The 12,491-nt window shown below is 36.5% G+C and overlaps 1 protein-coding gene across 1 annotated transcript; it reads left to right on the top strand.

Annotated features, from left to right (window-relative positions):
* The first annotated feature begins 5,876 nt into the window (after positions 1-5,876).
* On the top strand, positions 5,877-7,551 carry LOC143604673 (ADP-ribosylation factor-like protein 8b). The gene is made up of 7 exons (XM_077081076.1): positions 5,877-5,972; positions 6,091-6,255; positions 6,487-6,568; positions 6,663-6,695; positions 6,788-6,909; positions 6,991-7,152; positions 7,290-7,551. Exons 2-7 carry the CDS (start codon positions 6,218-6,220, stop codon positions 7,405-7,407), a joined length of 555 nt encoding a protein of 184 aa, XP_076937191.1. The 5' UTR covers positions 5,877-5,972; positions 6,091-6,217; the 3' UTR covers positions 7,408-7,551.
* Positions 7,552-12,491: the final 4,940 nt, after the last annotated feature.

The following is a 12,491-nucleotide window of genomic DNA, read 5'->3' as shown; positions in this document are numbered from 1 at the left end:
GAACAAGTTTAAGGCTGTTGATGAGTGCTCAAGGGTTACTTGATTCTAAGCCATGACTTTTGTTAACTTCATGTTTTTTTTGACAATTTGCTTTAATTATGGAATTTTATTTTAAGTATATATTTACAAGTCCAATTTGCTTTAATATATATTATTTTAAGTATATATTATTTAGTTTTTAATATATTGTATTAGCTATTAATATTAAGTTTTTATAAACAATGAATTTTCACATTGATTTTGATAAAATAATTAATTTCAAATTTCAAAAAAAGAAATTTTCACTTTATGTTTGGTTCTCAATGAAGATTAATAAAAGACAAGAGCCATTGCTTTAGATAATTTGTTTGTTTTTGAGACAACATGTTTTAACATATGGCCAGTTATGTGTTCCATTATATATAGTTGAAACAAAAATAAAGTGAAACTAATAATTTTAATATGGATGATAAAGTTACAAATATTGTATACAAAAAAACATTTAGAGATTTACGAATTTGCAATTTTTTATTTCCATACTGTGTATTGTGTAATTTATTCAATTATATATTATATTTTTTATATGTTGAACATATTTTTTATATTTCACATTGTGCTATTATTTAAATAAATTTATTTATTTTAACCCGTGTTCTACACGGGTACCTAACCTAGTAATTGAATAAAGATGGGTTAAGATGGATTACACTGATCCGACCGATATTTTTAATTTTATTTTAGATGGTTATATAAGTTTGTGTCAATCATAATATAATATATATTTTAATGTTTTATTATGAATATAAAAGCATTTTAGTCTATTGTTGTCATCTCACATAATTCACATTAGAGTTTTGTAATCTTAAATCTTAATTCTTATATACAAGGAATCACTAGTCACCCTATATTCATTTTCTATACTTTTTGTGAATGGTTACTAGTGAAAAGAAGAAACTAATTAACAATTGTTATTTAATCGAATAGATATAAATAGAGGAATCAGCTATATAGGTTTTTTAGTAAGTTAATGGCTTTTTAAATAATTGTGGGATTTTTAGTTAAATTATAGTGATAAAATGAAAATTTATAATAAAATGGCTATTTTTTCCTTCTTACCAGTAACCAAGTGCTAGGCTACCTTTGGATAAAGAATAGAGGAAAGAAGAAGGGTCTAACTTGGAAATAGTGGAGTCGCTTTAACGTGTAATTTTGTTTATGTTTGTCTTGTTGGTGGTGTTCCTTTTAGTGTTGGTGGTGTATTTTTTCTAGCTTCTTGCTAGTCTTTATATAAATCTTTTGTTGATCATTAAAAAAACTAGTAACCAAGTGAATACACAAAGTGAGCATCAACTAGTCTATGTTTATATGTCATTAAATTAAGAACCACGTGACTAGATCCATCTATGACAATTCTTTCAAAATATAAGCCCCCATAACTATTACCTGACTTTTATATTGTCACGTATAATAACTATTCAGGGTGTGTTTGGGATTGCTTATTTAAGTGAAAAATTATTAATTTATGATTTTTTTAAAGAAGTTGTAAGAAAAATGTTTGATTACCTTATGTGTCGAGAAAAATAAAAATGACTAAAATAGACATTATTTTAAAAGGAGTGTAATAGGTTTAATTTGAGGGCTATAAGGGTGTAATAGGTAAATCAAACTTATTAAGTTAATAAGTTAATATTCCTAACTTTTCCAAACATTTAAAATCCATAAGGACTTATGGTTTACTAAACACCTTATTAACTTTTTAAAAAGTTTATAAGTTATAAGTTGATGAAAATAAGAAATCCCAAACACCCCCTAATTACCTTAATTAGTAATTCTTGCTAAATGGTCACAAATACCCCCCCCCCCCCTTCTCCCCCGCGCGGGGGCGGTAATGCACCTGAACCCTAGTCTAGATTGCTAACAACTTGCACTTTAATGCACATTTGTTACAATCTTTGGATATCTTCTAGTAAGGGCACTCGCTATGGGGTGTATCGATCAATTATGACACAAATGAAACTCTAGTTAAGTACTAGTACTAAATATTAAGACAATAAGACACAAAGGGGGTAAATGTTGCATGGGTGATGGTAACATCGTAAAAAAAATATACCAGATTTACCAGGTCGTTGTCATCATCTTGTCTATAAGAAATTTAAATGCTTTAAAACAAAAATGAAATACAAGAAACAAAAAAACAATGATGTGAAAGATACTTGCAATGAATCCACGTGCTCATACTTAGGATGACTAACCCAAACTATAGTTGCATTTAAGTTGACACGGGTAACAAAAAAAATTACTTTCATTGTCTATACGCTGTCTTACTAACTCATGGTTCTCATCATGTTACCAATTATTCCTAGTATAAATTCAAACTCTACTATATATCAATAATGTTATGTCACTTGCATACAACTGTACGAGTAAAACACATATAAGGATGTCTAGGTGTGTTGTCCCGATAACCTAAACCATTAAGTATCCGAAATATCAGAGGCTTCATGTTGCTAACCACTGCAAACTCGATTAATTATCTATAAGCCTAATTCCAAGCAAAGGTTCCTTTGTCAAGTCACAAAGATTATTCCTAGTTAATCATAAATCAATGCTATCTTTATAAATCCTCGATGTATTTAAGAATATGGAATTCCATCAAGTTTCTACATCAAGGGGTGATTTTCTTTTGCAATTCAAATTGTCTTTCTTAACACCCTTGAAACTCTAGAGCTACAAGAAGCTTATCTTATAAATATATCACGCATTTCACAAGGCTGCACAAATGTATACCATTAAACTCACATGATAAATCAACCGATGGTATCAATGAAACAAGAGGACATGCTAACCAAGTTGTACCAAACAGGAGCAACTACTATATGGTTGTGGTAGCGTTAATGTGTTACACACTGTATTATATAAGCCACTCGTCAACTTTCATAGTGTTATAGCCATTACTAGAACATGAAAAGTAATAAGGGAAAACTAGCATTAGTTGTGAATTGTGATGACAAATGCATGCAATACAAGAAAGAATTACTCCTCCTTTCATCCATTATGCGGGTCACCACGATTCTTATTGGTGATGGCATCTATCAACTTTGCTCATGCCAAAACTATATGTTGTCTCGTATTGTTGATAATTCTCATTCTAAGTACAAGCCCGCTCACAAGTCGTTGAGTTGGTGTAACATCTGGTGCATCGTACCACCAATATTTTTCGCTTTGCCAACGATAGATAGTCCATCTAGAAACTTATGAATTTGTTTTTCGTTACCCTAGTAGAGACTTCCCAGGAGGTCACCCATCCTGGTACTATTCCTACAAGATTACGCTTAACTGTGGAGTTACAAACTAAGCCCAAAACGCGTTAATTATTTAAGAGACAGTACATTCTTTATAAACCAAGAATCTCTTATGTAAATGAGGGATTTGTCTAGGGTGTTACAATTGGTCTTTTAACCTTCTCCATATCGTTATAGTTGGGGAGGTCCGGGCCCAAGTAACCTATTATTTATGTTAATGGGTTTAAGCGGTAATTAGGGTTTTATTAGCTTTCTTGTTTACCTAGTTTGGGTGAGTTTATAAATTATATGTTTACTAAGTTAGGGCTATTGATATGAAAAGAGTGATTGCAATAAAGGTTTTCAAGTTATCCATTATAACCTTATTGTGTGATTTTGTATTATCGATTCAATGAACTCGGATACAACAATGGTGCCGAGGTGGGGGGGGGGGGGGGTTGGCTCAAGCGTAGTCTGGTTCAAGAATAAGGCCCAAGATAAGTATTAACGGGTTTAATAGGATCTTTATTGACCAAGTTAGGGTTACATAAAATAGAATAGATTTACAGGTATTAAGGTTTCTAATTAATATTTTGTTGACAAATAAATTGGGAGGTTTTTTATGTGTATTTTGTTTCGTGTAAATCAATTCGTTCTTGAATTGGTATCAAAATGGTTAGGCTCTTGACAACCTGTTTCAGGGATTGATCAAAGGCGTGATGACTGATCAAGTGGAATCAAAAGTTTGTGGTATAATTCAAACCGAACTTGAACAGTTTAATTGGATAATTTGTTCCATCAAGCAAAATTTTAATATTGGGATCATCGAAGGTTATTGATCAAAGTCATGATCGAGACAGAATGAAGGCCGGTCAAATTGGTGAACAAAAAAAAATCAAAGAACAAGTTCAAGAAACCAAAGAACTTGATCAAGACATCAATCAAGAAGCTTGGAGATTAAGAACCGAATATCAAGAAACCTATCTAGTTTTTAGCATCAATCAAGATCAATTCACGAACCGATGATTGATTGATCAAAGTTATTTCAACTCATGCCGGTGGATGGAACGAGTTTGACAAAAGAGTCGGCTAAAAGGATTAAGTTAAAGTATATGCAGGAACTGCTATGTGATGAAGACCCACCTAATTCGAGTCATAAATCAAGGGTTAATTGTTGGTGATTCTATTTCGAAGGGCAAGCCTAGTCACAAGTCAAGGGGAGCTTATAAATATATATTTGCTAAGGTAGGGTTATCGATATGAGAAGAGAGATTGTAATAAAAACTTTGACTTGTATTTCCTTCACAATGATATTGGGAGTCGGGCGTCCAATATAATCTTTTGTATTTTTTTGTATTATCTATTCAATACTTGATTGATCTTATCCAAAATGCATGCCACACTAAACTATCTCGAAAACCTTTGTTTCTTATTAGGTCCAACAATGTTTGATTACACATTCATCTTAACATTTCTCCCTCTGCTACTTTCAACTTTTACGCTTGTGATGACCCAACAAGCACTTCGGCATGATATAGTAGGACGAACTACCACTATGTATAATTTTCTCTCTAAAAACTTTATCAGTATGCACTTGTACAAACCTACATGATTGTGGTTAACTACATCCTTTGAATCTTTGAAAGATAAATTAACTTTTTTTGAACTAATAAAAGAATTGAAATTGATCTCAAGAAAAAACATCTAACTATCTATATTATTGCCTATCATAAAATCCTAGGTGTTGCTCTTAGGTTGCTCCCCCATTCTTTAGAGTAACCAGATTGCTTGATTTATAAATAGAGGCTTCTCATGCATTTGACCCGAATTCGCGGGTATGGGTTTTACCAAACCCGGATAGTCTTTAAATGGGTTATAATATCTCATTTATTTTTAAAAATATTTCATAAGCAAACAATAATTTTCACGGGTTATGGGTCTCACCAAACCCGGATAACCCTTAAACGGGTTATAACATTTCATTTATTTGTAAAATAACCCTTAATTATCAAAGGATAATTTTCACGGGTTATGTGTCTTACCAAACTCTAATAGCCCTCAAATGGGTTATACGATTTCATTTATTGATAAACACTTTCGTTATCAAACCATAATTTAATTTAGTTTCTTTACATGTTCTTTGCTGCTGGTCTATCATCTACATCGTCAGTTAACTTCCAATACTACCCACCATCGTCAATTACATCAACGCCTCTTTTTTCATTAGACAAATATTTGTGTTCATATTTGTACATTTAAAAAAATGAACATGCTCGTGTTCGTTTATGTTTGTTCGTTAACAATTTAAAAAAGCTAAACGTCTCAACTGATAAAACCCAGACGTTAAAAAATATAATAACAAACTAATATATATGTATTAAATTAAAAACAAAACTACATTAAAAAATAAAATAATTATTATAAAATAGCAAAACAATTAAAAACAATCTTTAAATAAACTCTCGGGGAGAATCAAACTAGTTTTAATATAAAACTATACTTTTCACTTTTAGTAGGTGTTATATTATATTTTTATAACTCTAATGAGAAGAAAGTTATTATTATTATTATTATTATAAATAAAGATGAGCCAAACCTCCAAATCAAAGAAAGAAAGAAAGAAAGAAAGCAGGCTCCGTCCAAGGTCCAGTTGGATGCCACAATCCAAAAGGCTATAGCTATAGTGAGACCGTCATCCACTCGCATCCATCGGTAACAAAATTAACCTAATCGACCCCCAATCAATTCCACTGTTTCCGAATTCCCAATTTCAATTGAATTCCCTTGATTAAATATTAATAAGTAATTCTTCAACATTGTTTGATTACAGATAGATATGCTGGCAACAACAATAAATATAATCGTTGAATAAGACAGACAGAGAGACATACAAACATATACATACATACAGGAATCGATTTCAATCAAGAGATCCCCCTTGATTCTTCATTTTCATTATGGGCATATGGGATGTTTTTATGACTTGGCTTCGAAGGTACCTATTCATTCGATCCCCAATTTCTATAGGATTTTGCTGTTAACACACATGATTCGAATTAACAAGTTTTCAATTTTTTTGTAAAATTAGGATCTGTCTCTTGAATATTATTATTGATCATGTTCATGGATGTGGTGATTATGTGAAACAAATTTTATATTTTTCATCTTAGGATGTGACATAACAATGTCAATAATATTGAAATCACATGTTATATATATGTTACAGCCTCTTTTTCAAGCAAGAAATGGAGCTTTCGTTGATCGGCCTTCAAAATGCTGGCAAAACTTCACTTGTTAATGTTGTTGCTGTAAGTATATTATATCTATTTATTTAAATCTGACTCATTTTGCATCTTTTCAAATTCATCTTCTAACATGATCAAAACCGTCTTTCGTTTGTAGACCGGTGGATACAGTGAAGACATGATCCCGACAGTGAGTTCTATTTAAACTCTACACTGAGTATGTCTATGAACTTTTTAATTATACACATTGCGTATTACAAACTTTTCTTTTCTTGCTTTTAGGTGGGATTCAATATGCGAAAAGTCACCAAAGGAAATGTGACGATAAAGCTGTGGGATCTTGGAGGTCAACCCCGGTTTCGCAGCATGTGGGAGCGATACTGTCGTGCAGTTTCCGCCATCGTGTATGCAAGTTCAACCAAAACACATTTTTGGGAAACGTTTTGACTTTTGATTTTGACTTTCTTGATTTCAATGTTGTGCAGTTATGTTGTGGATGCTGCAGATCATGATAACTTGAGCATCTCAAAGGGTGAGCTTCATGATCTATTAAGCAAACCCGCATTGACTGGTATTCCATTGCTCGTTTTGGGTAACAAAATTGATAAGGCGGGTGCACTTTCTAAACAAGCTTTGACCGATCAAATGTAAGACCGTTTATATTCTTAATTGCATACATGTAATTTTTCAAATTTAACGACGAAATTTGTAATTTGGGCAAACCATAGAGACCACCGTAGTAATTATCTTTAAAGTTTATTGTGTGTTTTAATATGGTGTGCAGGGGTTTGAAGTCTATCACAGATAGAGAAGTGTGTTGCTTCATGATCTCGTGCAAGAACTCAACAAACATCGATTCAGTCATTGATTGGCTCGTGAAGCATTCAAAATCAAAAAGTTAAGAACATGTTTGTCATTTTCATGTGCTTGTTTTTGTGTCGAGTTTGTCAAACTTAATGAAGACTATATGGCTGTTTTGAGTGAATTTTGCATATCGGTGTCGCATGGTATATACCTTTAACTCTTTTAATTGTTCTGTCTCGTGCATTTTTTGTGATTGTTGTGCTGTATATTCTTTTTGGTTCGGCTACTATTATGTTATTAAGAAAATAACATAAACTTGGTATGTAAATAGTTTACTCGTCAGCTTTATCATAAAAACTTAAACATGGTGACACAATGATGTCCGTAACGGATCTAAGATAAAGAGATGTTAATGCACGAAGTTGTGTTGAACTGGAAAATTATGAATATGGGTGGAAACTTGTCACACACAGGAAGAACATTGGACTGTATCTTATGGATCTAAGAACATTAGAGTGGTATATAAGTCGTAGCGTCAAGCCGTCAATTGGATATTGTTTTTTAGACATAAGGAATAACTTGGTACCCTAGAGTGAAGAAGTACAAGCACGCTCTTCATAGTGGGCATTGCAATGAGCATTTTGATGGCATTACCGAGAAGTCACACTTAAGTGTCGTTTTATATTTTTTAAGGTTGGTTTGCCATTAGCAACAAATTGCTGTTGTGACTTGCAACCGCGACAAGAACTTCCCACTACTCAATTACTATTGATGGTCTTACAATTCACCCCATAATAACAATAACAACCGCATCTAGTAAATCCCACCCATAACAATACATCCCATAACTTATCTTTAAACCGAGTAAATTGTTTGATAGAAAGCATTGTTCAAAATGTGACATTATGAATGTACATGCTTTTTATATAAATTTTTAATGAATGAATGTATAATTGTTACGGGTTTTAATAAGATAGAATTTAAAGTATCAACTGTCATGTGTGTGAAATGTGAATGTTCTTCATCACCATTATTCCATTGGAAACCATACAAACAGTACAAACTACAAAGGCAAATCGTGCACATAAACACGCAATAACAAACACCAATATGCAAAAAGGAAAAAAAAAGAAAAGGAAAGAAAAGTAAAAAAAGAACAACTTTAGATATCTAAAATCGAAGATCGAGTGAATTTGACTCATATAAATATTCTCTTTATTTAATTAGTTTATATTAATTACAAATTCTACTATTCTACCAAGTTGCACGCCTAGTCCAATCACTGGGAAATGTATCATTCTTTCCATGATACCAGAATCCATCTGGTTTAACTAACCAATAACATCTTTGAATACGAAAAATGTCTCCATCAAAACAACTATGAGAAATGTGATAATTAAAAAGACTAATAGTAGCATGCTTTGATCCCCACCAAAATTCACCTGAATAGTAGGTACCAAGTTTTACCCCAATCCTCCAATCAAACTCTTCACTGAAAGCTAGTGTGTGATTTCCTAGATCATCATTACCTTTTTCACCAGTGATATGAACTACAATATTTTCTCGAATGCCGTTTGTGACATATAGTCTTAATTTATAAACGGTGTGTGGGTCCGAAGCATTGCAAAATGATAGGATTGTGAGGATGACAACTCCATGAAACATCAAATTCATGTTTCTTTAATATCGATAAGTATTGTGCGTTTTACAAGTTTTTTATAAACTATAAAACAAAAATTTATAGGCATGTATAATAGTTTTCGTAATCTTATTGCTAGCTTATAATAAGTTTCAGAAATGTTATTGCTATAGTATTATGTATGTTAATACGATAATGGTCCAATGTAAGTATGTAACTATCAATATTATAAGTTTTCGTAATCTTATTGTTATACAATAAACATTTATAAGCATATATAATTAGTTTTCGTAATCTTATTGCTGGCCTATAACATTTATACGATAATGTCCAATTTAACTTTTTTTGAAAGGCCAATACTATTAAAACTAAGAGAATGATCACTAACTGAAGAAACACTAACCGGACCCCGGGCAAATTACGGATAACCTGGGGGTTAGGTAGATGTTTCCCACGAGGGGTTAGACCCTGAGAAGATGGTTCTTCTGATAACCTGCAAAACAGACACCGTGAGCTTGTCACTGAGAAGGGGGGGTTCCTCCTTGTGACCACCCTCCGGCGTGAGAATCAGACTAGATTGCTCTTTAAATATAAATGTATATTAAGAGATTGCTAGAGCAGATATCAGGTATAATATGATGATGCAAGATAAGATGAGATGATCATACCATTTGTGGTATTTATAGCCGAAGGTAGGTTTCCAAGGAGGTGTGGCCGGCTGCAACAGTGTTCCTGTTCAACCAACAGTAGCCTACGCACGTGCCCTGCTGGTAGTTGGTGGGTAGGCAGCGGCTGATAATGACCAGGCCTGCTGTATACCATTCCTTTTCCACCAACTGCCGGCTACGCACGTGGTATGACAGGAGTTGGTGAGTAGGCAGCGGCTAATAGTGACACAGTACAGGAGCATGCTGCTCGCCATACTGTTGTCAATAAGCTGTCGTATCTTTAGTCAGATCTTTTTCCCATACCTCGTCAGGTACAGTACAGAAGATCTTCCTGTATCGTTTGGACTGGCTTATTTGGGCGGGAGTATTCCCCCTCCCGCCCTTGTGCGGGATTGTTCCCGGCTTTGCTCATTCCTTCAGGTGACACTGAATGACCGAGAGCTAAGTGCCTTGTGCGTGTAGCCTTGCTGCGCGGGTGGCCTTCCTTAATGGCTTGTATCTGAGGCTGCGGGGACAGGCGGAGTCCTTCACCATTGGGAGGCATTTCCTGCGGGAACAGCTTGCGTACTGCGCGTAAGGACGTCACGTCTCTGAGCATGGTTGGTCCTGCGGATCCAGTTGGTTTCTGCGCAGACGTCCCTGTTCAAGGTGAGTCTTGCGGGTCCAACTGGGCTCTGCTGGGACCTACCTCTTCAAGTCCCCCCAGTCCAATGTTCTTCTCATGCGTGTTTAATAAAGTGAGGTGAACTTTTGGACTTAAGCAAAGGGTTTTGAAATTGGTTTTTTAAGGTTTTCCATGGGGATTCTTCCCGCGGAAGTCCTTGTCACTTGCAGAAATTCCCGAGTTTCCTGCTTGGTCTTTGGGTATGATGCGGGTAGGTCTGTAACCTCCTCGCAAGTCAGGAGCGTTGAGTCCTACTTGTGTGGATTCTCCATGAGGTTTTGGTAGTTTTGAACATAGTGATCAATTATGTTAAAACCACCAATTCCATCCTGGAGCTTCAAACAACGTAGTACTCGACGTTCCCGCTATGCGGGGATGTTATTTCCGTTTCCGCAAGCATTGCCCAGAAGATCCTTCTTGGTTTCAATTCCCAGCGGAGCGCTAGGTATGTGAAGGGTTTTGCCTTAACACTGTACCAGCGCTCGTCTTACGGTTACTTTACTTCCAAGGTATTCCTGGCGTCAATTCCCTGCGGGTGCTAGGTATGTGAAGGGTTTTGCCTTAACACTGTACCCGCATCCGTCTTACGGTTACTTGTTCGCCAAGGTTTACTTGGCTTCAATTCCCTGCGGGTGCTAGGTATGTGAAGGGTTTTGCCTTAACACTGTACCCGCATCCGTCTTATGGTTACTTGTTTGCCAAGGTTTACTTGGCTTCAATTCCCTGCGGGTGCTAGGTATGTGAAGGGTTTTGCCTTAACACTGTACCCGCATCCGTCTTACGGTTACTTGTTTGCCAAGGTAAGGGGTATTTTCCCGCTTACTTTTTAATCTTTTTGAATTTTGAATTTTGAAATTCGAAAGGTTGGTGAAAGGATAAGAACAGTTCAAACATCTAAAACGTCGTGCGACGGTTTCTTCTGACTGTGTCAGGACGTGCAGGAAGTTATGGTGACGTGACAGTACATGGTCATTCCAGACGCTTTTTCAGGCGCGTGGGCGCTATTTTTTCGGGCGCGTGGCCGCGAAATTAATGGTACGTGTCCTGTCAACAGCTGTTGCCAGCTTGTTTTTTGCCACGTGTCATAGTTTCATTGCACCTTCGATTTCTCTCTCCTCCGCATTAATTTCATCGCATTAATTGCGATTAGTATATAAAGGGGGAGAGGGTTCTTTGTAATCCACACTTTCACTCTTCTCTTCATCTCTTAAGCGATTTCCGGCGAATACTCCCCTTTTCAGGCAAGCATTCTCCCGAAATCGTTTTCTTCTTTCCTTCACAAGATGTCGTCTCGTGATGTTGAATCCACAGCCGATGACAAGAGTACTGCTGGTGAGTGCCAGTGTGCTCTGCCTGGCGATCTGTACCGGTATGTCGTCAGGAAGTTCATGCTCGAGTCTCTCGAGCCTGAGTTTCCTGAACCCCATCATACTGTGTACGATGCCCCCAGAGGCAAGATCGGGGTTTATGCCGCATTCTTTGTTTATGGGAATCTTAGGTTCCATTGACAAAGTTTGTTTACCGTGTCCTCGAGAGGCACGGTGTTCATTTGACCGAGTTGCACCCCATGGCGATCGCCAAGATTCGCCACTTCGAGTGGGTGTGCCGGATTTTGGGCGTTGAGCCCTACGTTGACCGCCTGATGACCTTCTACACTTGGAGGTGCATCCAGGGGTGGTACACGTTGACAACCCGGATTAAGGGTTTGAAGATTTGCGCGACCGAGCGCAGCCTTCGCTCGTGGAAGCGGGAGTTCTTCTTCATATCCGCTCGCGCCATCCCCCCTTGCCATGAAGTTTAAGAATGGGCAAGCTCTCCCATGCCTTCACGCCTCCAACTACCAGGAGGCGGAATGGTTCTCGAAGATATCTCGGGTCCAATCTCCGGTTTACCGGTTTGCGGAGTCCGGGATGGTCATGTTGGGGATGAGCCGGGTGTGGAAGGCGGCGGATGCGCAAAAGGTCCCAATCGTCCTCGAATACGGTTCGAACTCTGTTCCTTACGGTATGCTTTGTTTATTTTTGTTGATTCTGAATTGCTTCTAACTTTTTCCTTGTTTGTTTCAGAGGGGAACGACCTGCAGTCGCTCCTTAATCCGCGGGGAGGCTGACGGTCCCGCCAGGATGGGTACTCGCGCTCTAGACGAGAACGAGTTGCCCATCCTCGAACAAACGGCGGATCGGTTCGTGGAGGTCTATCCGCAAGGCCATG

The sequence above is a fragment of the Bidens hawaiensis genome, unplaced genomic scaffold (genome assembly GCF_021521415.1).
Source record: "Bidens hawaiensis isolate Kalapana, Puna unplaced genomic scaffold, B.hawaiensis_p1.1 tig00066144_1, whole genome shotgun sequence".
NCBI lineage: Eukaryota > Viridiplantae > Streptophyta > Magnoliopsida > Asterales > Asteraceae > Bidens > Bidens hawaiensis.
This window is presented reverse-complemented; position numbering and strand designations above follow the sequence as displayed.

Coding starts and splice junctions, on each gene's coding strand:
- LOC143604673 (XM_077081076.1), top strand. CDS start 6,218: ATGGGCATATGGGATGTTTTTATGACTTGGCTTCGAAG. Junction 6,256..6,486: donor TTTATGACTTGGCTTCGAAG/GTACCTATTCAT, acceptor TATATGTTACAG/CCTCTTTTTCAAGCAAGAAA. Junction 7,153..7,289: donor CAAGCTTTGACCGATCAAAT/GTAAGACCGTTT, acceptor TATGGTGTGCAG/GGGTTTGAAGTCTATCACAG.